Raw genomic sequence first — 27,216 nt, forward strand, 5'->3', positions numbered from 1 at the left:
TACAACTTTCAAGTACGTCGTAATAATAGTAATTTTTGTTTTGGGCATTTTTAGAGTGATGTAGGACTTCGAGATTGGGTGGTGACTGTTTCATCAACAGAAACAGAAAGCGATATCACAATACCGTGACCTAATAATTTCATTGTAAGTATGGGGAAGCAGTCTACTATTATGTGTGTATGTTTAAAGTACTGTAATGTATAAATTATGAATTTAGACATAAATAGACACTGGAAATGTACCAGTGTCTCCAAATCAATGAATGCAATTATTCCCTGCCGTTCGCAAGTTCTACTAATAGTAGATGCGTCAGATATTTTATGACACACATGTGATCATAAAGTTATTCTTAATTGCTCAATATTGAAGATTCCTCAATATTAACGCTTTAAGTGGGCATGGTAATTATTTTAGTAGTTAATACCGCCACGGAGCACCGTTTGGACTAAAATTAAATCTATCGAAGTATTCATAATTTTTTATAGTATAAGTACTCGATAAACTAGGATGTAAAATTTGGAATTTATAAAAATCGAAACCTGAAAAGTGTTATACCTCGGTAAAGACACTACAGGCAATAAGTAACATACTTGTCAAACACCCAGTTTAGGATCAATTGCCTAATAAAGCAACTGTACTTGGATTAATTGTACAAAGCCACTAATGCAAAAATTTGAGATTTGAGAAAAACAACCCGCCACGTTTTCCAATATTAAATTAGTAATTATCCGATTGGATTCGAGTTATGGTTAGAAATGATTGAACATTCTGAATTTTCAGAGCAATATTTATTTCTAACTGGATTCCTAAAAAATAATTTTCTTATCTTAAGCTGTGGCGGGGGTGTTGATTTTGGCGGGCGCTTAGTGCAAAAGATCCCGTTACTTTGTATACTCGGTAACTAATCGGTTATACTAGTAGCAAAACAAAATAATTTCTGCGCGGATCAGCAAAAATAGGTTTGCGGACCAGCTGTCAATGAGTTAACCTGCAGATACTCATGAAATTCAACTGCTCATTCGAAGGTTACATTTTTAAATAAGTAAGTACATTCTCGAGTTCAGTTTTTCGCGTCTTTTTTCTCGCTTTTCTATTGTCACTAAGACGTAACAAATGAATCGCTTCATTTGAATTATATTACAATGAAGATAGCGTCTAGCATGACCAACATACAAATCGACCGTAAATAAAGGGGAAAAATGTATTGAGTGTCTAGGGCTGGGAATTTCAGTGAAAATACTTTCACCGTTAATCGGGTAAAATTAACCGGTTAAGCTCAGCGTGACATTTGACGTAAACTTTTAGAGTTGTTACGTCCTAATGGTTTCAGAGCAGATTTAATTATGTTGCGGGAAGATCGCAAAAATATGTGGGATCTTTTATAGAACGCCCAATCCCCTAATGCAAGAATGTGATATTTGGGAAAAACACGCCCGCTACGTGAGTGTGTATTCAACACGGCCCCAACTTGTAAATGCATCGTAGACGCAAACCGTAAATAATTGTACTCAGTGGACAGGTGAAAGTCACCCAACTGCTGTGTCACACCCGGTTTCAACATATTGTTACAGTAAAATGAAATAAACAAGAGAGGGATGCTCAAAAATATGGACGCGAAATAGTACTGCTATGCAATCTGTCACTGTAAATGACCGCACTGGTACAGCAGTTTTCGCGAGTGACGCGAACGCTTTCGTTACCGCCACTGTGGGCGCTATTTTGATATTGTCATCGCATGAAACAAATCTCATATAGCACATAGTTATGTTATGAAATAAATAAAGTAAGTCCACAAATTGAAGAGAAAAGCGATTTTTTTCATAACGACAGAAAAAAAAATACAAACAACAACAACAATATAATACCAAAACGATCCATATGTCCACTCCGTGTCCCATAATTTCTCTTTCGCTCAGAACTAAACATGAGTGCAATGCTCAATTATAAGGACACGTACTAGTACCGGTATACAGTCTTTCGCAGCAGCCGACTAACCTACCTTTACCGTACCTCCAGTGTTTACGACTTCGCTCGACCACAAGATCGCTATGCGAAGGCGGGATCGCCACAAAAAGCGGATATTTTTAATTTTGATGATGTCATCGCACACAAAAAACGAGTCCACAGAAATTTTTAAAATGAATAAAAGTAAAAGCATTTCAGTAAAAAATAGAATTTTGGATACACACTGAAAATTTCAAAGCAATTGGTCCAGTAATTAAAGAGAAAAGCGAATTTCTAATGAAGAAAAATTCCAACGACAAAAACAACGACAAAAGTAACAACATAATAAACAAAACAATTCACATGTCCACTCCATGTTCAATAAGACTGCTCTTAGATCTAAGTAACAGGCGACCATTGAAGTGGCAAGAGATACTTATACCTTTATGATTAAAATTTGCGCCCAAGCACATACCACGCAATGCCCGACCTAAAGCTGTTCAAGTCAATATGCCAGTAAAGTAGGTAATAAAAGATGGCCTCATGACTAAAGTAAACATTTATTCTTAATAGCGTTAATTAAATCATTCCCCGTTACTATAGGTATATCAATATGTTCTTAATCTTTAAACGATAATTAAGTTCCATAAATATATTGGAGGTTTTGTTAAAATAAAATTGTCCGAAAGTTGCAAAATCTCGCCCTATTACAGAAAAAGTTGACCGTCAACGAAAAATGTGTACGCTGAGAGATTTTTAAAAATACTTACACTTTGTTGAATTCACTAAGCTGTTTTTTAATGTTGTTGTATACCGTCATCTGTGTCGAAATAACTAAGCCATGCATATCCTATGAACTGTTCTAATAGTACCTAATCCACTAATGCAGGAAATATTGCAGGAAATCGAAAATCTATAACAGCTCTATGCAAGTAAGTACTGGTGCTTATTTTGAAATGTATTATAGGTTAGGTAAATAAAAACTAAACTTGAATAAACACTAAAAAAACTCAAACAAAATCGGCTTAGATATAGTAAAAAAACGATTTATTAACAAAATTTTGGAATTGTATATTCCTATTATGTTTACAGATGCAGATATACAACATAATAAAAACATACCCCGCAACGTGCTTTGTAAAAATGAAGCATATTGACAAGCACCCTGTTTTTTATATGTGCTTCATAGTGTGTTTTATTTTTTTGTCCTGTGGTGTATTAACTTGAAGTGTACGCTGAGAAAATAGCTTAAAAGAAGATCAATAAATCTGAACAATGTTTGCATAGCGAATGTACTGAATGTCAAGCTCGAGACAGAAGTACAGATGCTGTTAAAAAAAATCAGTCCCAACAACAAAAAACACGAGGGTGTCATCCCATGTCACCCATGCCCTTTAGTATAGTTCCCGCTTGTCAATAACATTCAAATATTTAGAGTTCTTTGCAAATTAACTACGCCCAGAATTCATACGCTATTTTCCAGAATCGTGTTGACTTTAATTGTTTCAAGTAGTGTGTGAACAGCGAACTACTGACATGACTGTCTCGTGCATCCACCTATATATGGCGCTTAGTTAGACTCATGCAACGTTTCATACGTTCACACGTTCCCCCTGTGATGATGGATCAAATGAGAATTTATGAAACAAAAATTACATCTGAAACTTTTTTGAAAAATTTGCCATTTGTGCAATAAAATTCATGTGGAAGTAGTCAAGAACTTCCACTCAAACTTAAAATAACATTAGGATGGTACAATCTTTTACCACGGTACAAAAATCAATTCATACATCACAGACCTATGCAGGCCTTATTCGTTGCGAAATATTTAACTTTTTGATGAGTTGTGCTGTTTATTCTGCTTGACGTCATTCAACCAACGAGGTAATCTGATTACACACGCCGGAGCAGATCACAAACTAAAATTTATTACCTCTTTATACAAAACTAGCTCTGAGTTCGCTGAATTTATCGTGTAATTAAAATTACTTCCATTTCGTATATTGAACACGAGGTTGACCTATAGATCCGTTTTTAATTATTATTTTCTTGTTGTTTTTCTTTTCTTTCAAAAATTCTAAATCGTAATTCTTTTTCTGGTAAATCTGATGACATCACAAACCAAACATTCAATATATAATTAACTTATACATAGGTTGAAATGAGTGCAACCGCGAACACGAATAAATGATATTCAATGATTCAGTGAATTTTGCTACTATTTAAAACATATGGTGAAACGCACTTATTTTTATTAATAAAATTGATAAATTGTTGAATAATTGGAAATTTGGGGTCAATAAAATTAAGAAAAATTAATTGTCATCGAATATGCCACGGCGTTGGGTATAACTGAAAAGTTACAACGAATGCAAAGATAGTTCGAATTAGATTGCTCATAGTGCAAGGGAAATGCTGAAATAGCATCGATGCAATCATAAATTACCTGTCAAATGTAAGAATCTATGCCATTATTGTTTAAATGTTGCTGAATTTGCATGTATTAGCACCAGACGTAATTTTGTTTGTTCTTCGCAGCTGTGTCCATATTACTTCCAGTACTTTTCCGTTCAACACCGCGCCATTTTGAAAAAAAAAAGATGTATGACCTACGGTTATGCTTATCAATATATATGTACAAATATGTGCTTGATATGCCGATTGTGATAATGTTGAAATGAAATGTCATGTACTTCATTTTTGTGTAAGAAGTCATCGTCTTTTGCCACAATAGTACCATTGCAACGCTACCATATATGATAGCATTCATGGTGCAGTACAACTAACAAAAGCAAAGTGGGCAATAACACAATTATATATGCAGTAACATGGTTGAAAGTCATTTTCGTTACACAGTATTCAATAGAATATCAAAAATAATTTTTTTACAAATCATGTCAGCTCTTCCGGTTCGGTAAATTTTCAATTCGACCTTAATTTTATTGTTTGTTTTTATCAAGTATGATTCTGCGATAGAAGTATTGAAACACATTGTCTCCCCTCCAACTAATCTAGGTTCAGAATCTGGTAATTCCCCGGGTTGGTGCAAATGGTGTTATGCAATTAAATAATCAAACCGTGTAGATGGGCTACCGCTGTCTATAAAAAGATAATATTGACAACGTACCACCGTTAATTTTAAGAATTGATTCTAAAAAGGTGCTAAAATAAACTGAAATCAGAGAAGCAATCAAATAAAAACCCTATTATGTTGCAAATTAATAGCCATTTTGTTTGATGCGCTCTCTTCCGCAGACTGAAAGTAATTTAACAATTTACAACTACGCCAAACAGTTTGGACGTTGTATTGCTCTGGTGTTCGGTTGGTACGTGATATACAAATACAGATAAAAATATGTATATACAGCCCATGTCATGTACACATATGCTAATTCAGGTGATATGAATATACAAATGTATATCACCTATATTATATGCTTATACCAGCAATTCCATATTATATGCAGTCATCCATTTCAGTACTTATAGATAGAGCATATATTGTCAAAACAATTTACATCACAGTAATTTAATTCAGTGACGAAGTGGACGATATCGCCCCCCAGTGGGCGAAAACTATACATAAGGGTAAGGAGGCGATTTCGATAAGGAGGCGCTTTTTTTTGTCAGCTGGCGCATCGTGCATTTGGTTCCTGTATTTTGCGTACATTCGCCATTTGAATCTCGTAAGCGATAATCACACGCCAGAGGTTCATCTACTCGTTTAACGATCATAAAATTAAATACTAATTAGACGAATTCCAACACGCAGAAAAGTTGATGCTGAGTGCAGAGTTTCAATAGCGCAGAAAATATTCAAATGCACCTTCTCGAGATGCAATGCAATGAGGAAATAAAATTCATATTCTATTCGAGAGATGCATCACTGCTTGATTTTTTTACTGTATCTACTTTAAGCAAAATCTTTATCAAAATTTGACAAACCCTGCAAAAAAATTCACTTCGACATTTTGAAGTACATGTGTGTGAATGATTATTTTCGAAAATGAACATTACAACGAACAAGCAGAGAACTAAGATTAGTGATAGCCATTTAGAAAATGTCCCAATCTTAGATTCATTTAGTGTGCCGTCGAAAAGCTATTAAGAGTGATACAGCTGAGTTGAGTTTACGAATTGTCGTAGTCTTCCGCGCTGTTCCGTTTTTAACTTTCAAAAAATAAGTGCGCCCGCCAAGACCCGCAAACCTTAATTTGGCCCACAAGCGACAAATGGATGCCGACACCTGGCGTAGCCGTTGGGCGGTTCCGGCTTCTCTCAATTTCGAGTCCATGAATCTGAAACAAATAAATGAATGATTAATTCTATGAACTGCCAACAGGAAAGGAGGCCGTGGTACATGATGAGAAATCGAACTTAAATTTAATCGAAGATCGTTATGATGTATTTTGGTGCAGGTCATCAAGCGAGTATCGGTCGATTTTTGAGGATATAGAATCCTGGATTCTTTCATTTCCGACCTTCTTATAAGTCGGAAAAGCGAAAAGGGGGTTTTCAGCCGTGGCACTATTGCTATCAAATCAACTAAATCGCCTTTTCACCAGTGAACAGGGTGATTTGAGATTGTGCCTGACGAAATGGCACCAAATGTTAAAAACTCGATAAAGACCACCAAGCTCAGGGGTGATGAAGTTGTATAAATTAGTGTAGGGGGGCAATGATACAAAAAAGTTTAAGGGACGTACACACAAAAGTCAACGCCATGTGTTTATGTTTAGTACGCCTCTACATGTTGGAAAATGTAGGTAGGCAACTAAGCAAATTATTAATTTGTTGAATTCATGTACTCCGGTTTCAGTACTTAGAAATCTTATGTCCGATGAGTAGCATTTTAAAGTCTGATTAAACAGGGTTAATATGTTTTATTTTAACACCTCAACTTTATTTGATTCTCGTTAGCCACAAAATCAAAAACTTTAAAAAGAAAAAGTAAAAAGTAAGTAAAAAATGATTTACTGCTCTTTATCGTCTCATTGTGGTGCTTTGTTTTATTGCGCAAGTTTATCTCGTGGTAGCGCCACTTTAAGGATTTTGTTGAACAGGCTGACAGGGTTTTTTGCTTCTCTGATTCGGTCTAATATTATCATTTTTTCTATGCAGTCAAGATTGTTTGAATATTAAGTATTGAAGTATCTGCTTGTTTGTAATATTATTGGCCGGATAAATCGGTAAGTCAGTCAAATTTTATGTAAAGATATTTCTGTATTTAGTAATTTATTTTTCACATCTTGCTGTGTGTTCCTACTTGAATAATATATAATTTTCATTGCAAATGCATGTTAGTATTTTAGAATGAGTAAAACACTGTCTGGGAAAATTATTGTCTGCTCTTTATTCATGTAAGCTATTCTGCCTTTTTTATCGTGTAATCAAGTACCGGTATAATGTATATATCTTGCCAATGTCTCGGGTATTTTTTGGTTATAAGTTTAACTCTTATTTTAATTACAGTCTACACACTTCATCGGTTCATTGCGACACTATATTGGATCGCTTCATAACATCTATTTCATTCTGTCATTTTTGAACACGATTCGAAGTGAACATCAGAACATTGTGTTGGACAGTTGCTTGGGGTTTCCAGGTTTCAGTGAGTGCAGGAGTGAGTTAAACGACGGGTATACACGGCGGAACATACGACTGCGAGTCTGCGAAGAAAGAATTGAATAAGACTGTAAAACTCGTAGCATCGTAAACAGCGGCCGTAATAAGCACTGATGTAGAGCCAACCTAATATGCAAATGCAGCCAATGCCATAGGCATATACAGCAAATTCATATATGCATAACCAAATATGCAAATGCAACCAATGCCATATGCGTATACAGCTAACTCGTGTACATATAGAACTAACCAATATTGCATATACAGCCAATGGCATTTGTATATAGTATATATACTATATACAGTCAATTTCATAAGCATAAACAGTCTTTTATTTTTTTTATTTTTTTTTTTTATTACGGATCAGAGTAGAATCTGTCTCGGATCAGTGATACATTAACATGTCATATCCGATTCGCATCGGTTTTATGCTTCTTAAACATGTAGCCGAGTAGACATTCATATATGTAGGGCTTCCGTATATGAAATGTAAGACACCACATAACTTCCACCCAGGGCTTCCGTGAACGCCACGCATGACACAGCTCAGACGTAGCATAACTTCCCCCGTGGGCTTCTGTATATGCAATTTGTAACACAGCATAATTTTTTTTCTTATCGGTATAACGCTTCATAAGCATGCCACTGCGTAAGCAGCAGTCATACGACTATGGAGGTTTCGGTATTAGCCGTGCCATTGCAAGGCACAGACTTCCACCCCGGGATTCGGTATATGCTGTATGTCACAGCATAACTTCCGCCCGGGGCTTCCGTCCATGTCCTGCAAGGCACAGTACAACTTCCGGCTCCCCGGCTTCCGTACATAACTGTGTGTACGTGTAGACACGCACACAGCATGACATCCACCGTGAAGCTTCCGATTCATCATTTCCGTGTGGGTATAAAGATGGTATCGGCTCGTTTATGCTCCCTTTTATGGGGGCTAAGGGTAGGGCGTCATGTTTTTCATTCATTCTTTGTTACTAAATGGCATGTTCTTATTGATTAATTGCATATCCATTTAATATCTGTTTCCAGTTGGCCACTAGTCCGAATACTTGGAGGTTTTTGAAATTCTTTTCTAACATAGTCAGGAATTCATTTAGATTTTTTAAAGTTATTCCCAAGATATTGTCATCGTTAAGATTTGAATATCTGTCTTCCATATCGAGCTTAATCTTTCTTTTAATTATTACGTTCTTCATAATTGTGAGGCCTTTAGTGACCAGGAGTTGTTGTGGCCCGTCGTAGCTGTTGTCCATAATTTCTTTTCCTGATATTGTAAATTTGGTTTCACATATTTCGTTAAGTGCGTCTGTCGTTTCGGTAATATCGGCTGCAATTTTGCGACAATGGAGGAATAGATGTCTGGCACTGTCCGATGGTATCTTGCAAAATTTGCAGTTTAGTATTTTGAGTCTGCCGGATGGTTTGAACCTTATTCCCATGTGTTTCATCTTATCTCCAAATGTGTATCCTTCTTGGTATATGCGGTAGGAAATTACTCTTTCATTGTTGGTAAAACTGGATTGGAATTTCCTCGCGCGGAGATGTATTTCCTCCCAATTAGGATCTTGCTGCTGCTCTTGGTGGTTCTTTTTCAGTTTGGAGTACAGGTCTTTGTGTCGTGCGGTTTCCCACTCGTTCTGAGAGAAATTAATTTCGTTGAATATGTTTAGTATGTGGGTCCAATGTTTAGGGATGATACTACTATGGGGCATGGAATTATTATACAGGTTTTTATTTACAAATTTGATTTTAGATCCTAGCGAGTATAAAGCTTCTACTTTCCAAAATTGGTTTGGGGTGCTACCGTTAACTATGGATTTCATTTTTTCTACTTTACAAGCTTTAATCTTTGCGGTTAGGTCAATCATATTGATCCCTCCCTTGTCCCATGCTTTTTGTAAAGTTCGTCTACTTAAGGCCTCGATTTTTTCCGGATACCACAAGAAGCTATAGCATTTTGGATCTTATTAATTGTTTTCGTAGGAATATCTTTCACTCTCGCTTGGAATATAATAACGGACATTATTACCGAGTTAATAACTATCTGTTTCCCATACCAGGTTAACTGTCTCTGTTTAATGTAATTTAGGGTCCGAAATAGTCTGTTTTCGATTTCAGTCCACATTTTGTCCATTCCTATCTCTCCGAAGAGTATGCCGAGGATTCTGGTGTTGTTTCTTATAAATGCCGATATGGAGAGCTGTTAATCAATTGATGAGAACTTCTTGTGAGGCAAAGTATTTCTGTCTTTTCCGTGTTTGTTCTTTGTCCAGTTGCTATTTCGAATTGACTTAGTTCTTTGAAAATTTGGCTAATTGATGAGTAGTCGCGGACTGCAAAGGTCACGTCGTCCGCGTATTGGTCCAGTTTGTGTTCGAAAGTTCCTAATTTTATCCCGTGTATATTACTATTGAGTGTTATCGACCTGGCAAAGGGTTCAGTATTTAGGGCGTATAAGATCATACTGAGAGGGCAACCTTGTCTGATTCCTCGTCGGATTTTTATTTCTTTAGTTAGCCTACCATTTACGTCTACCCTACTTTTGATTTCTGTATACATGCTTTTTATAACGTTGAAAACCCTATCTCCGATTCCAATTTGACTCAATATTTTGAACAGAAAACCATGATTGACCATGTCAAAAGCTTTCAAATTATCTATTTGAATTATTGTTCCAAGGATATTGTTCGTTCTACAGTGCCTTACGATTGCGTCCGTATTATAGTGGACGTCTTCGATGCTCCTTCCGGGGAGTGAGCATTTTTGCGTTTCGCCTACGACATTATTTAGTATCAACTCGAGCCGCTTAACCAGTATTCTTGATATAATTTTATAGTCTGTGTTTAGAGTAGTAATCGGTCTTCAATTTTTTAGTAAAGTTTCGTCGCCTTTTTTATAGATAAGTTTGACTTTTGCTGTTTTTGCAGAATTTGGAAGTTGGCCGAAAACACAGCATAACTTTCACCCTAAAGCTTCCGATTCATCATTCCCGTTGGATTACTAGATGATATTATCTTTTCTATGCTACCATTTATGGGTAGAGTAGGAGTTATAGATCTCCGTGGAAAAATTGGTTGTTTGGCAGAATTAGTTCTCTCCAGCCTTGCTGTAGCTCGTAGTCTTGTTCAAAATTTTGGGTGAAATTATGTTTGTCTATAAATTGTGCAAATTTATTGGCAACCATTTGCTGTATGTATTGTATGTCCAGTTGATTTATATACCTGTCTTCCCTGTCCAGTCTGAGTTTAGTTTTAAATATTTCCATCTTTAATAAAGCGAACATCTTAAGAACGGCTGGCGTGTTCGGGCCCTCGTACGTATTGTCGAAAATGTTTTTTCGTTGAATGTTTAAGTTGTTGCCTGTTATTGCCCGTAAGAATTCGCGAGGCACGTTGTGAATATTGAGGTATGTAGAAAATGCTAAAAAAAATATGGTTAGCTGTATCCGGGGTTTGTTTACAGAGCTTACAGTTTAGTTTCAGGGGACGGGAATTTTCCTTCTTTCGTGTCAGCCCATATCTCCACTTTCTGTGACCAAATAGGTATGCGTCTCGTTTTATTCTGTAGGCGGCTTGGCGTTCCTGATTCGTAAAGTGTGGTTTTTGCTAGTTGTTAAGTAAATTTATTTTTAGCCAATTAGTGCATTCCGAATGGTTGCATTCATACGTCCGTTGTTTTAGTTTTTTGTAAAGCGAACTGAACGTTGCCTCCTGTCACTCGCTTGGATTTAGTTTCATAACGTGGCAGATATTTAATAGATGTTGCCAGTGATTGTCTATTTGGAGCGCATGGGGGGGGGGGGGGGGGGCGAATTACTGTATAGGGATTCTTTGAATTGTTTAACTTTGGATCCGAGTGAATATAACGCCTCGAAGTGCCAAAACTCGACTGGTTCCGCCATGTTATAAAGGATCTGAATCTTTTGGAACAGGTATGCATTCGACTTGAGCTTGATATTGACCATGTCGATTCCGCCCTTCTCCACGGGTAGGAGAAGCGTTTTTCGCGCGATACACTCCAATTTTTCGGGGTGCCATAAGAAGTTAAAATAGACAGATTAAATTTTGTTTCGATAACGGATCGGTATGATAAGCGATTTTGCTTCCAGAAGTACTAAGGGTAAAACGAGTGTTTGAATTACTGTTCGTTTTCCTCGCCATGTCAAATAACGCGTTCTGGCTCTGCTCAAGATTCCAGACATTTTACGGATTTTTTCCTCCCATATTTGATTTTTTACTCCTTTTCCAAAATGGACCCCTAGAATTTTCACCGTCTCTCGTCGATATTTCTCGTATACAGTATTCACAAGGGATCTCTCCACCTCTTTGTTCACACAAAAAATCTGCGACTTTTCCATATTTAGAGATTGGCCCGTTGCACGTTGAAATATCATTAGCTCTTTAAAAATTAATGCTATCGAATATACGGATCTTGTAATGAAACTAGTGTCGTCGTCAAATTGTTGAATTTTTTCTTCCTTTTTTCCTAATTTGATTCCCTTAATGTAACTGTTGTTGATTATTGCTCTAGTCAGTGGCTCCACATTAAGAGTGTAAAGGAGCATGCTCAAAGGACAGCCTTGTCGAATTCCTCTCCTAATTCGTATTTCGGGTGTGAAAGCACCATTGAGTTCGATAACGCTCTTGATTTCTGTATAAAGGTCTTTTATTAGCCTATACAGCCTTTTCCCCACGCCAATTTTAACCAGGAGTTTGAGTATAAAACCGTGGTTCACCATATCAAAAGCTTTTATTTGATCAACTGTTAAGGTGGTTATGGGAATTTTATTTTTATTTGAATATATAATAATACTATCTAAATTTCTAGGGATGTCCGAAATTTGTCTGCCTGGGATTGAAGCTTTATGGACGGGATTAATTATATGGTCGAATTTTTGGCGTAGCCGGTTTGATATTAGTTGGTTAGAATCTTGTAGTCAGCATTTAAATTTGAAATGGGCCTCCAGTTTTTTAAGTTTGCTTTGTTTCCTTTCTTGTGTATAAGAATCACTCGCGCGTGCCTCCAACTATCTGGAATTTTTCCGAATGCCAAAAAATTATTAATAACTTGAGTAAACTGTTTCTTTATTTCATTCCAGAACGTTAGATAAAATTCTTTTCCCAGGCCATCGATTCCCGGAGATTTGTGATTTTCCAAACTTCTAATAATTTGAAGAATTTCATTTTCTGTGACCAGACCGCCTAGCTCCTCTATATCCGGTTGCGTTAGAGATGGTTCCGACATAAGATTTAGATATCTATTCTGTGACTCATGATAAGTGGTTGCTGCTGTTCCCCATAGTTTTTTATGGAACTCGAAAGTTTTGTTTATTATGATTTGTGGATCGTCCGTCGTTGTGGCGTCGTCTAATTGTAACTTTATATTTGAGCATTGCCTTTCCCGAGTAATTATTGCCTCATAAAAATATTTTGTGGGTTTTTCGTCATTTTCCGCATTGTGTACTTTCGAGACCGTTTTTAAAAATTTTTGTTTGTGGGACATTATGTTTTTCAACTGATGTTTTATTCCTTCGAAATCGGTTGGAGTCAATCTTGATGTTCTTCGCGTGTAGTTTTTTATTTCGTTTTCAAGTTTTATTTGTTCTGCCGCAGCGATGTTTTTTCGTATTATACCGTAAACGATTCATTCCTTTTTGATCTTCTCTTTCACATGATCCCACCAATCCAGTATGTTGTAAAATTGATTGATTTCTTCAAGAAGAAGACCGTATTGGTTTTTGATAATGTCGCGAAATACCGGATTTTTACAGTGGGCGGTATTATTCCGCCATACGCCCTTTCCCCATATCAGCTTCTGATAGTTGTTTATTTCTATGGCGGGAAATAGAGTATGATCTGATATAAGATTTGGACGGTAGTGGAACGCTTTGATCTGAGTTTCTGAGTTTTCCGAAATGTAAATTCTCTCCATACGACGAGTCTGTTTCATACGTTTTATAGTGAAGACTGGTTTGTTTGGATAGTTATCATACTACGGATCAATAAAATTAAAGTCTTCAATATACTGCTTAAAAATTTGCTCGCCTTTAGACAATTTGAAATTCCGGGTACATAGGACATCGTTTTTTTCTGTAACTGCATTAAAATCCTCAGCCATTATAATTAGATATAAGCTTTCTTTCTCGGCTTTGAGGACATTGGTTAGCTTTGTGAAAAAGTACGTTTGTTTTTTACTTTTGCTATACGGGGGTCCATATACATTTATTAACTTGATCTTTTTTTCTAAATGTCCGAACACCAGGGTGTCTACTCGATTTCTAATTAAAATTTTGTAGTCAACATCACAGCATAAACAGTCAATGACATATGTATATACAGCCAATCTCATATGCATATATAACCATTTCATATACATATAGAATAAACCAAATAAGCATTTAAAGCATATTTGTTGTTTAGATATTTTCTTGTGGGTATTGTATGTGATATCACAGTTTCGTTTATGAGCTTTATAAAAAGTGCAGCGTTTATTGGGATTGGTTAACCATATAAATTTCGATAAATATATATAATATCGTACTAATAATATTTTTGTAGAAAACCGCGTTCATGTAAGGAAACAAAATATTTGTTATTGCTCAAACAATTTCTCTCACTAGAGAAACCAAACTGAAAAATTTTTCACGATCTTTGTTATCAAACTGAATGCGAATTTTCCCTAGATTGATCAACTAAAATAATTACCAAATAAGTTAGGACCTAATTAAATTTATTTATTTTTTTTTGTTTTTACTAACAAGTTCATCTGACCTAAAACAACAGCAATATACTACAGCAAGGCACAAAAAATAAACATTGAATATCGATCGTTGAACGTACCCAATCACCTCAAAAGAGGTTGGTTAAATTTTATTAATATTCAACATTCATTTTTAGTTCTCACGCACAACCTATTGTGGGGTTAGTGTTCTTTACAGTGTAATTATACTAGATACGCAAGATACTTAATTACCCAATTTCTTTCACATTGCACCTTTATTTTTTTTTGTTGTGATCGGATTGTTTACGTTTGTTAAGTTGTAGTTGTGGTGTTTTTATGTTCAACGTGCAGCGCTTAACAATGTATATGTTGTTTGTGCGAGCGTTCAATTGTTATCGCAAAGGCTGAAGATCTTAGATTAACCTAGAATGACACTACATAGCTTCAGAAAGGCCCTAAATCGACATCGTGGTGGAAAATCTCGTGAATGCTAATCTCACGAGTACGGGTGAAACCAGGAATTTTTTTAGCGTTGGAATATATGTATGTATTTCTACCTTTCCGAAGCCGTTGACTGTTTTGAAACCAATGACAAAATTATTTCAAAAATACTTAGACTGTTTACTAGCTTAACTATAGAACTCTAGTGTTGCAACTCTAATGCTACTTACCGAGATCCAGATGGGAAAATCTAGTTAAATATAAACTCACGTGTAAAGACGCCTTATGAAAAAGTGACAAGATAAATATCAAATCATATCAGTTTGGCTTTATACTTTCGCAGCATTAAAAAATTAAAATTAATCTTCTAAGCAGTTTTTGATAATCTGTTCATCAAAAGCCACAAAAAGATTGGCGAAAATAAAAACTATCTTTGTTGAGATTTATCTCGCTCAAATTGACCGAATTATCTAACCACAAGCTTCATTCGTCGATTATTGTCTGCATACAAACCTCACAAATATTTTTTGTGTACCACCTCAAGTTCCATACGCAACAAGCTCTCCGTACCATGTCTCTTACTCGAATTCTTGTTTCTGTAATTCTTTTCATACCCTCTAAATTGTTAACACTTGTATTCTCTAAATTGTTACATTTTAGCAAACCTAACTACAGAACGGGACAAGTAAATTACAATAAATAATCCATCAATTATAATCCATATTAAGATATTTATTTCATCAATTGAATTTACAGTTTAGTAAAGACGTATAGGTGAATAACGTTATGTCAGGTCAAGCAAAAGATGAAGATGACCAGGTAGTGCATTTTAATTGAATTGCCTTGACATTCTATTTGGTCATTCTAGATAACATTGCATTTACATGAAATGATTTAAATTCAACCCCAGCATGTGAACTCTGCTAAAGCGTGTAAACGTTGTTAGCCAGTTATTCCAAGTATTTAGCTAGTTGTCCAGGGAATGATATTACTATTTAGAAACCCTATAATTTTTAATACGATATTTTACTATTTCCTTTACACGCACAACATTGAAACACATAAGTGAATTTTAGTAGGCAGATTTGCTTAATTTAATGAATTGTTTTTACAGAAAGAGTTAAAGAATCAGTCTTCTACAAACGTCTGTCCGGTAAATGATTTAATGAAACAGCTTATGCGGAAATTTGAAGAGCAGGACAGAAAAATGGTAGATGAAATTTCAAATTGGTTTTATATTATCAAACCATCTCCAATTGCCATCTTCTTTTTTTAAGTAAAATGATTTTTCTTTGTTTAAATAACAATTTGCAAAATATTTCTGACAATCTAGAAAAACTAAATGCAGTGCATATATATATATATATATATATATATATATATATATATAATAATAAGCAAAATTTTCAAAACTTATTCATGAGAACAATTCGAAGTCGTATATTTGCTGAACAGCGTTGTAAATTTACAACAGGACGTATTGTATTGACAGGTAAGGAATAAAAATAAAAAATGTTATATGGTAAACATATTTTTCACAGGAAAAACTTCGAAATCAGAATGATAGACAGGCGCAAGAGCTTTCAATACACAAAGAGGAATTGGTAATAATAATTTAATTATTTTCTCTGGAAGATATAAAATAAAGTTTGAAATTATTTTCTATTAAAGTTTTTATACGCATTTTACTCCTAAACATCACTCGGTGTAATATTCACTGCTAGGGAGAAATTCACTATAGTATGAAGAGGCAGTTTAGACATGGTGGGTTACACCATTGCTGAGTGGTATACATATTTTAACATGTGGTGCCTGCAATTAAAAATGTGAAACAATTGAAAATGTGAAACTACGTAATTATTGCGTATTTGGAAGTCTTTAAGGAAGAGAAACAAAACCAAAACATAAAAACAGAGTAAAAAAACATGAGAAAAAGAGAGCAAGACAGCAGGAAGAATTGGTGATTTCACTTTTTAGTTGCTTTGGTAGAACTGCAGAGGCGCACACGGGCAATGCTATGGCAAATCGCATATTGTTAATTATACTTTCAAAAATGATCACTTCAACATCACAAAAGTTCAAAACTGAGTTTCTTATGCATTTAAAAATTTAGACAACGATAACATTTGCGTAAATACAAACAAACACTGTAGAAAGAAAGTCCATTTGTTGTCTTCCAAAACAAAACCCTCAAAACTACTTTGTAAATTATTCGCCTAATTTTAGATCTTGGATTGATGTTAACGATTCTGTAGGCAAAATGTCTGTTTGCCGAATATTTTAGCTTTGTGCATTGACTCTAGTGTTGTACGTGGGCATAACATAGCTATAAAATCTACGAAACTTCAATTTTATTTTTAGAATCATCAGAAAAAGAAAAATGGAGAAATGGAGAATCGTGTCAGGAATACTGAAGAAAATGTAAAAAGAGTAAAAACGGAGCTGGAAGCTTTCAAACTGGGAATGAATATTTTAATATATATATATATATATATTATATGCAGTCTTGATTATAGTAAGACTTGATGTCCTCAAATTAGATATGAGAAAGTACGAACGTAATGTTTACTCTCTAAAAATTTAAAACTCTTCATACTAAAAGTAACCAGTAATTCCAACGATCGAAAGGTCCGACAGTGAAGACATTTATCAGTTTTTTTATAGAACTATTGTATATGATAGTAAAATATATTTAGAACAAATGAAATCTGATTACTTTTCAATAACAAGTTTTCTGAGGAATCAGTTATGAATGAACTTGTTTGAATCATTTAATAGGGTGTGTATAAATGTCTCCTATCATCAAAAAATATATCTTTGTAATGAATAATACAAACATATTTCATGTAAGCCTTAACTAAAGAAAAATTAATATGCCCTTTTTAACAGAGTTTCAAGAATATTTATCGACAGGTTGGAGGCGAGTTGGGAAACTGATTGAAATGGTAATTATTTGCCACAAAGCCAAATTGGTTTGAAGTTCTTGTTTTGTCATTGCATTATAAAAAAAATAATTTTTTTTTGTTGAATTTTTAATTTTTTACTTCTAACTTATATATATTTAAAGAATATATTATTTTTAATATTCCAGTCTTTACTCTATCTTGATCTGGACAGCTTGCGTGATATAATGTTCGAGCAGATTGGTGACGACAGAATGGCAAACGAAAAATTTGAGAAATGGTATCGAGAGAAGAAAATTCAGAAATGGAAGCGAATCGGCGTTGGTTTTTTGGCCGGAGGTACAGCAGGGACGGGTATGGGCGGCTTATCTTGTGCAATACACACCCCTCTTATGATTGCGGCCACCGGAGGTGCTATCGTATCATCTGGTGGTATAGTATTAGTTGCAATGGCTGGCGGGCTCGTGTTATTTGGTTTGGGTCTGGGTGCTTACAAATTGTATCGTAGGTACAAATGTAACCAAATCAAGACAGCTCATGGGACTAAAAAATTACAAGTTAGAGTTTCCTTTCAAAATAACGATGTTGAGAGTACGGAAGCTATAAATGCCGGGTGAGCTATAAATAAACGGAAGCTATAAACTGATGAAGATTGTACAGTGAGTGAAGATGCTTCACTTTGGGAAATGTCGGACACTAAAGTGTTGTTGTCATAATTTTCACGAGTTCCTTACAAAAAAGTGGGAATTCTAATTCTTTTTTATCGAATGATTTTTTTTTTATTAATAATTTTCCTCGATAACGTAAAATATTTGGATTTGTACCAATGATTAGACTCTGACAATTTACGCTATAGCGTGTAATTTGCATCTTGTTATATAAATAGGTTTTCTTATAAATCCTCGTACTTTGTTATCTTCAGCGAAAATCAATAAAATTAGTCCGGCAATAAAGTGTCGTTTTTGTGCTCCTCCTCTTTTCCAGGTGAAATTTTGTTGATTGTGATTATTCAACTTCGGATTTTATTAGTCATGTTCACGTTGGTTTGAAATTTGCACCATTTATTTTTACGCTGCAAATGCATAGTGTTCACTTAATCTAGTGTAAATTTTATACGTGTAGGAGAACTGAATGATTTTTGCACTAAGCAGTTAGGTACTCCCGAAGTATGTGAACCAAGATGGCGGAAACCGGAACGTAGTAAGTGTACCAGGTTAGGGTTAGGCCATAATTTTATTCTAATTTTCCTTATTTTAGTTCTATGACAAGTTCGCGGACTAGCCAAGTGACTCCCGCAGTATTTGTACCTGAGATTATGGCCTGACCCTAACCTGGTACACGTACTACGTTCCGGTGTCCGCCATATTGTTGGTTCACATATATCGGGAGCACCGGCAGTTGCACGCAAAAATTGTGATTAATATTTATTAGACAGGCACTTTGGAGACCTAAATTAAATTGTGATCAAAAAAATAATAAAATAAAAACGTTAATACACAAACTACTTAAAAACTTGATAGATTTTATTGTTTATACACCGACAATAAGTAATTTAACACCCTACAACAGTGCTAAACTGTTATGGCGTTGAATTGTTCTGCTGTTCGGTTGTTTGGGGCTGGTAAAGTGATATACAAATACGGCCAAATATGCATATACAGCCGACTCGTATGCATACAGCGTCAATGCCATATTCATATAGAGCCAATGTCGTATGCATATACCGCGAACCCATATACATTTAGAGCTAACTAAATAAGCACATACAGATGATTCCATATGAATATACAGCTAATGGCATATGCATATACAGCTAATGCAATTACATATACATCCAACGTCATATGCGTATACGCCCAACGTAATTCGTATGGTCATCATATAAACGGCTATATATGTATATTGAGTTGCCTGTATGTGCTGATGCGATTAAACAGCACAGCTTGTATTCCCATATTAATCGCTTAATAACGTGTAGACCACCAATAAATTAATAAATCGATTTAAACTTGAAAAAAAGAAGCAGCGTTTGCTGTTAGGTTTTGAAATATTCAAAAGTGTTAATAAAGAATTTCAACCTTTTTCTATGTTCCAACAAGCATTGACAAGAGACTGTACTTATTCGTCTCTCCAAACCTACAGACAATTTAAAGTTTTTTTTTCACTGGAAAACAAGAGATTATCACCAAAAATAAACGGCTTCTTGAACTCCTCAAAATTTCTTATTGCCGAACAGTTTTGTTCAAGAAAAATCGTGTTTCAGACAAAATTTGATTGCCGATAATACAAGTATATTTAAAATAAAGACGTACTAAAGATTCTAAGTAGCCCGTATTCTTGGTGAGGGTCGCTACGTTTTTACAGTCATTGCGAGTTATAATCATATCCCATTTTTGTCGGTCATTTTCTTTAGGTAAAATAAAGCAAAGGTATGTCGAATGTACAGTGGTTAGAAGACGATGGGAAAGAAAACTGCTTGTGCATAAATTAGTGTCATAATCATAAATAAAAGGCATAAATTAAGTCAGTGTTAAATCAATTGTGCCAAGGCAAGAGTGAGGTGCTTCGAGAAGGAAGAATAGATTAAAAAAACAGAGCGCGAGAAACGATCTCAACTTGACGAAAGCATGATTCATATGGATCAAGTTGTTTTCAACATTTTCCATCTCTTCATATTATTGCGCATATAATTTCTAAAAAAAGTCTATATAGTAAGGCATTGCTGTCCTTTTCAAAAAAAGATGGGTGAAATTTTACTAACATTTAACAAACGCGCTTCACACGCGCAAATATATTAAAATATATTGATTTTGAAATCACGTTTGGTAAAGAGGAATTCATCTCCGTATTATTGAGTTTTTCAAAATTGCGGAATCGCAAGCTTTTACTGTAAGAATCGTATGCATACCAATTTCTAATGAACTCCATTTAAAATTTTGACTTAATTATTTATAGGTCAACATGCTTTATTAATTTTCATGCTGAATTCAACATTGATGAAAATAATGTTTGGTGATTCCGTATCATAATATAACAAGGTCACTTCTTACCATCCTGCGTATTCTCTGCTTTTCATAATTTCATTGTCGCGTTGAGGACATGTTGGCACATGTATTTACAGATACAGCAAAATTCATTGCCTCAAAGTGAGTTGATGATTTAGCAAGCTCGATTTGCCACCCATGCACCGATTTAATTTTTATTTATATGTGTAAACTGTAAAGTGACGTATGTATGTATATATTGCACAAATTCAATAGCATATAATGCAAAAGTTTAAAACTTTTTATCACCCGATAGAACAAGACACGGCTTTATAAATGACGTCACTCGAACTCGTGGTGGGAAATTCTGCGCATACTAATCCCACAGGAATACGTCTCACCAGAAATATTTCAAAGCGCATCGACTTACATATGTATTTCTATCATGGCTTAGCTATATATATGAAATATTCGTAATACATTTGCTGTTGGTGAAAGCAGTGACAAAGATAAAAATACCAAAAGTGTTTCACTCATTTGTTAAATGTAAGGTAATTAGACATTTCGTTACGGTATAAATTCAACATATATGCTGCCACTGGAAGCAGTAGCTTGTCGTACAAATGAAATTTAAATTTGTGTGAAGCACGGGGTTGAGCATGAGGCACAACAATAGAAAATGTAATGAATAGCAGAGGCAATACAGCGACAAACAGACAGAACACAGCAAAGTGACGTGCATTTTGCAGTAACTGAAGTAGAATAACACCAAGTCTTTAAGATCGAAGCTAACATTCAGGCCATCAAGATATACCCATATGCGCCGCCGAAATGACTGCCCCGGTAAAGTCCCTTCAAAATTTATTGGTTTGCCTTGCGGGTTATGAAACGGTTATAGAGGAAGAAATACTGCGTATCCATCATGCAATCAGAATTGAATTGCGTGAGACCAAATTGTTTAGCAAGAGTTAATTTGTGGTGTTCTTTTGTGAATGGGGTTGATTTATAAAGAGTTTTGGAAAACCGTTTCAACCAATTAATGCAGTGAAAGGTTGACAAAAATATTTGATTTTTTTTATTTTCAATTTTTGAGTAGTTAATGAATTATAATCTAATCGTATTTTAAACTTCATTTATAGATTAAGTTGTTTGTTATTGATTTGAAAATAGTAAACAGCTTTTGCGTTAAGTTTTGCGATATTTTGAAGGTTGAATCCCTTAGAATAGAAATAAATAGTGGTGATTTGTTCGCTCAGCGTTAACTATGTTCTGCTAGATATTGGCAAGAAGATATTCATTTTAATAAAATCAAACCTTCTACCCATAATGACAAATTAAAATGAATTTTTTGACTAGAAAACGAGCGATAAATCAGACTTCTTGAGAATACATGACTTCTTGAACAACTCCTTGATGTCCTCATCAGCCATTCCATCAATTATAGGTAAAGTGAGAAGAATTTGTTTAAGACTAATCCGAATATAGTTCATGTGCAATAATCGATATATGAATAAGAGAACAAAAATTGAAACATATAACAGTTTAGTATAATTGGGTATTTGCCACAACGTTTGTACTCAGTGTTTAGTAATAAGTGATAAACTTCAGAATTACAAGTGTTCTAGGAATCAGTTATGTATAGCTCAAAAAGCAAATGGTTTAGTTGGCATTTATACTACCAAAAAATTAATTATTTAGTTCACGCATAAGTCAGGTTCAAATGAAATTTCAAACCAAGTTTGAAATTCCACAGGGATTTAAAATATTTTTTCAACTCGGCATTGATTATACACAGCGCGTACATCCTTGATTGGCCGTCGATAGTTCTTTTTTGATAAATATGTTATATCTTAGATCAGAAGCGCTCAAACGCTAACGACATGTAGTGCCCAAAGCTGCTGTCAAGTTTTAAGCAGTGATCTTTCCCATATATACAATTTGTACTGAACAGTATTTTAATTTCCGATATGAAATAAACAATAAAATTAACTAGAAGCTGAATCGATAATGTCATAAACCTTTTTTTGAAAAAACCTGCGACGCAAAAGAATAATGTCGCGACTCAGCTTTGGTTGGCCACCCATAGGTGAGAGACAATGTTCCAGATTAAGATAAAGCTTTCTTAATCGGATATTGATGAAAAAAAATATAATGTTATATTGGTATTTTGATCATAAATAAATTTAGGCTGATATACCGCATATGCTCGTTTTACCGCCCGATCTTGATTAAGGGCCCGTGTGAACAGAACATAAAAATAAACAAGGGCCGGTGCTTGAATACCCGCCCTATGTAAAAGCTGATTTTTTTAGTGATAGAGAACAATAGGAAAAAAGAAGCGCTTTTGTCAAAAGTTCAGAACGCTGTTGAATTTTAAGCGCTGGCAGATAACACTCACGCTTCATGCGTCCAATTACATGAGAGATAGCATTGATTACTTAACACCGTGGTTCTCAAACTGGGCGTCCCGACGCCCAAGTGCGTAGTTTCAATATTAATAGGGCGTCGCAATTTTACTTTAAAAATAACAAGCGTCCGCGCTTGAATAAGGGCCGGTTTTAATAAGGGATCGGTTGGTGAGTTTGGTTAAAAAAATATGGTCCCGGGCTACAAAACGAGCAAATACGGTATATCGTATTATTTTTTCACCTTTTCGTTGAAATCGTTAACTTGATCTTTGATTATGGTGCAAAGAACATATCAGAAATAAAACTCTGTTTTGTAAATTTATATGCTAACACAGGGGTGGGCAACATACGGCCCGCGGGCCGGGTCCGGCCCGCGACGAGATTTTGACCGTCCCGCTGACTGTACATCAGTACATTAGGATATTACATTATTACACTAGTTATTACATTATTAGTACATTATGATAAATTCATTATGTGTTTTTTGGTCTCTATTTTTTGTAAAGTTTAAACTTTACTTTAAACGCGATTTATATTTTTCTTTCTTGCTTTAGCGACTAATATGTGATTAAGATATTGAATACTCTTCATGTTATAATCCGGCCCGCCGAGGACTTCATTTTACCACACCTGGCCCGCCGACTAAAGAAGTTGCCCACCCCTGGGCCCACGTGCTTCGTGATGGGAAATTCTGTGGGGCCAGAAATATTTCTTATCGTAGAATTAAAAATGTATTTTTAGCATGAAATATGTATTTGCATATTTGTGATACAACTGCTTTGCATAAGAATACAAATGATTTGAAAAGTAATAAAACTGTTTTCTCAGTGGCGAACATGGCATGGTCACATATTTAGACTACAAGGATGGCCTTATCAGTATTTGACAAAGAAAGAATTTTGGAAATGAGAAAAAAATTTACACCACCATACTGATATATATACCTGGTGAACTCCCTTCAGAATGTATTGGTTTTAAATGCAAATAAAAAGCAGTACTTTCAGGAAAAAATAGGTAGTCATCCACTTAACATTGAATTGTATTTGAATGTCCAGATTATATGGCGAATTCAATTCGTGATATTCTTGCGGTTCATATTCATTCAGTTTCATTTGTTGGATAAAGCATTGAAGTTTTTCTATATTTTTTGTTGATATGTGCGATCGACGTTGAATATGTTTGGTGAAGTATTAAAAAGAGGCTATCCATTTCCATAACCTCAAATCTTCTACCCCTAATGATTGTTCCAAAGAATTATTTTAACGAACTTAAAAACGAGCGAATCGGGCTAACGATTTCAATATTAATAATCATTAACATAAACAAAAAAAAATTAAATAATGCTTGTAGCATCAATAAAACTAAATAAATTCGTTACACGTAAGTGGTGAACAATCAAAATTTCGGTCCCAGGTTGAGTTTTCTCAGTGAACCCTCGAGCTATTTGTGTGACCTTTTAGCCTAATCAGGATATAGTGTATGTGCTTCAATTTATGTGTAAAATAAAAATAAATAGGATATTGATTATTAATCAATGTAGTTTTGCATATAAAAATTTTTAAATGATTAATTTTGGTCTGTTTACAGTTTTTACAGTGGTATAGCTTTGTATAAATAGGTAACTGAAAATATCAACAAAATGTCTGGCCTTTCACAAACACTTTTGTCTGCGGAATTGACCCAATCGGCACGTGTGCAAGATAATCAGGTTGTTCATAATCATGTTGTTGTTTTTTAACTTCTTTCGCATCATCTTTTTATTCAAATAAGTACGAAATGTTTACATTTAACAAGACAAAAAAAATCATCACAATTTTATTTATATCAAACATCAGCAATTCATAAACAGCTCTGTTCAAACTTCAAGTTTTAATTAGAGTTTTATGAGCAGTTATGTTTGAATAATTTTAATGACATTTTAGGTTGGATCTTTGCATTTACCTCCAAGTGGTGATTTTGAAGAATCTAAGATGTGGAAATTAATGATTCAAAAGTTACATGAACAGGAGAAAAGAATGGTAAATATAATTTATCAATTAGACTATAACTTAAAAACACTAGGGTCAGGTTTAAAAACTGGATGATTTTTCTATTTTAATGTTATTCATTTATTTTTGCAGAAAATAATAACTAATAATAACTATAAGTTAAAAACACTAAGGTCAGGTCCAAAAACTAAATGATGTCTACATTTTAATGTTATTCATTTATTTTTGCAGAAAATAATTTAAATCATCAATCAAAAATTCTAGTCGGTGAAAAAATCTAATTTAAATTTTTTTTTGCTCAAATTTCATTAAATATTGAAGTTCTGCATACGATACTAAACAAATCATTCCCTTTTTCTTGTTAACCACATGCTTATTCCGACATTCTTAGGCAAATTTTTGCACCTCTTATAAAAATAGTTGTCTTATGTTTAAACTTGCTGTAATCACCAAATACGTATTTTTTTAAATGACCTTGATTACTTCTTTCGCGAGATGCTGCTAAAGTGTAATAACTTTTTTGCTACTTTGTTGTATGCGTTAGGGTTAGGCCACATTTACTCCGATTTTTCTTATTTTAGTTCTATTGCGAGTTTGGGGAATGTCTGTGTTAGTCAAGTGAATATACCCCCTGCCCATAGGCTTCCGCCCCTTTACAAAGCTTGATGTGAGATAGGAGAAAAAAATAGTTACCTCCATATTGATGCACATATTTCTGAAGCGTCCTTTTTTATCATACTGACTAAACTTTCGGTAATTTAGTGAACCAAGTTGCAATATAAACTATTTTATTGTATTTTCTGAGAATTATTATAATATCTACTTTTCATTACTGTAGAGACATGACTGACAGACATTGTGAATATATATCAGACTCGAAAGGATAGATTAGTTATTTTCCCCAAATTGACCTTTATCCTTTCTTTTCAATATGTTTTAAGTGACATTTTAAATGAAAATCAAATTGGATATCTCTGCTAAGAAAGTTTCTGAGGTTGTTAGTCCACGGGATTTTCTCCAGATCAATAAAGTTATAAACACGTTTCATTTTCTATGCGTCTTGTATGATTTTAGTTAAACCCATGGCTCGTAACAATATCTCACTCGTTATCTATTTTGCGTAGGTTTGCGGATATCTCCACATAAAAAATAATTCGTTTACCCCAGGCTTGGAATGAATATCTTTCTATTAATACAAACTGAAATTTGAACATTTAAAAAGTAACTACCAAGTTATTTTATAACGACAAAAAAAGAAAAAAATATTTTCAAGAAAAATGATGTTTCAAGAACAAAGTAATAGGCAACATAAAAATAAAACAATGACTTGATGATATTACCTATTTATATACCTAAACTGAAATAATTACCTTTTTCATAGGATGAAAGATACGACAAGAAATTTCAATACCAAAGTGATGAACATACACAAGCTATGGAAAAACAAAAAACAGATTTGGTTAGATTTACACTTGAGCCTTACTTATGCCGATTAGAATAGAAAGATACGAGTTTTAGTACTCTTCGTCATCATGTTAAACCACAGCCACACATTTTATAGACTTTAAGTGATAAAGTCGTATTTACAAAAATAAAAAATAAAATTCGGAAAATTAACTTTTTAACAGGAAAAAAAAATACGACCAAAAACTACAAAGGCAACGTGATGAACATGCAGAAGCTATGGGGAAGCAAAAAGATGATTTGGTTGGATTAGTTATTTTTATTCATTAAAATAAAAAAATATTTCTATATAAATGTTTGCATTTTTCAAGTATTTCATTGTTTGTGTCGATATCTAAGTACAAACTTTGCCAAACATTCTTAACTCAATCCTACGGTAACTTAATCTATTGAAAAGAGTATGTGCATTTGGTCGCAGGATATCGTGGTTTATTTAAGTTGTTTTCAATTTACCGTCTAACTCAAACTGGAAGTAGTTGTTTTAATCGTGAGTAGTTTTATCTTTATGCTTTGTTTCCGTCATATAAACATCTTATCGAACTCTTTTTATAACATCAATAAGGTTCATGATACTTTTCGTGTTGGAAGCAGGAGATTTGATGTTAATAATAATTTTGTCGTCTTCAGGAAAAAGAAAGCAAGGATAACATTGGCATTTTTGAAAAAGCAGTTCAAACAGGAAATTGGAGAGTTGAAACCATACCCTGAAGTAAGTTTTATGCTTTATTAG

General features: G+C 34.4%; 1 protein-coding gene and 1 long non-coding RNA gene across 6 annotated transcripts; both read left to right on the top strand.

The window, feature by feature from the left end:
* Positions 1 to 14,634: 14,634 nt before the first annotated feature.
* Positions 14,635 to 18,830, top strand: LOC144421037 (uncharacterized). 4 transcript variants are annotated; one of them, XM_078111127.1, is made up of 7 exons: positions 14,635 to 14,845; positions 15,496 to 15,558; positions 15,854 to 15,949; positions 16,281 to 16,343; positions 17,101 to 17,254; positions 17,629 to 17,684; positions 17,831 to 18,830. In XM_078111127.1, the coding sequence occupies exons 2-7, from the start codon at positions 15,526 to 15,528 to the stop codon at positions 18,257 to 18,259; spliced, it is 831 nt and encodes a 276-aa protein (XP_077967253.1). In that variant the 5' UTR covers positions 14,635 to 14,845; positions 15,496 to 15,525; the 3' UTR covers positions 18,260 to 18,830. The 4 variants fall into 4 exon arrangements, with proteins under 4 accessions (XP_077967253.1, XP_077967251.1, XP_077967254.1 ...); XM_078111125.1 differs by having other exon boundaries at positions 14,635 to 14,841; XM_078111128.1 differs by lacking the exon at positions 17,629 to 17,684 and having other exon boundaries at positions 14,635 to 14,841; positions 17,101 to 17,196.
* A 5,790-nt stretch (positions 18,831 to 24,620) lies between these two features.
* On the top strand, positions 24,621 to 26,993 carry LOC144420765 (uncharacterized). 2 transcript variants are annotated; one of them, XR_013474731.1, is made up of 4 exons: positions 24,621 to 24,742; positions 24,957 to 25,052; positions 26,404 to 26,481; positions 26,651 to 26,993. It is a non-coding gene; the product is annotated as an uncharacterized LOC144420765 (long non-coding RNA). The 2 variants fall into 2 exon arrangements; XR_013474730.1 differs by having other exon boundaries at positions 26,404 to 26,993.
* Positions 26,994 to 27,216: the final 223 nt, after the last annotated feature.

The sequence above is a fragment of the Styela clava genome, chromosome 3 (assembly GCF_964204865.1).
Source record: "Styela clava chromosome 3, kaStyClav1.hap1.2, whole genome shotgun sequence".
NCBI classification, from domain to species: domain Eukaryota; kingdom Metazoa; phylum Chordata; class Ascidiacea; order Stolidobranchia; family Styelidae; genus Styela; species Styela clava.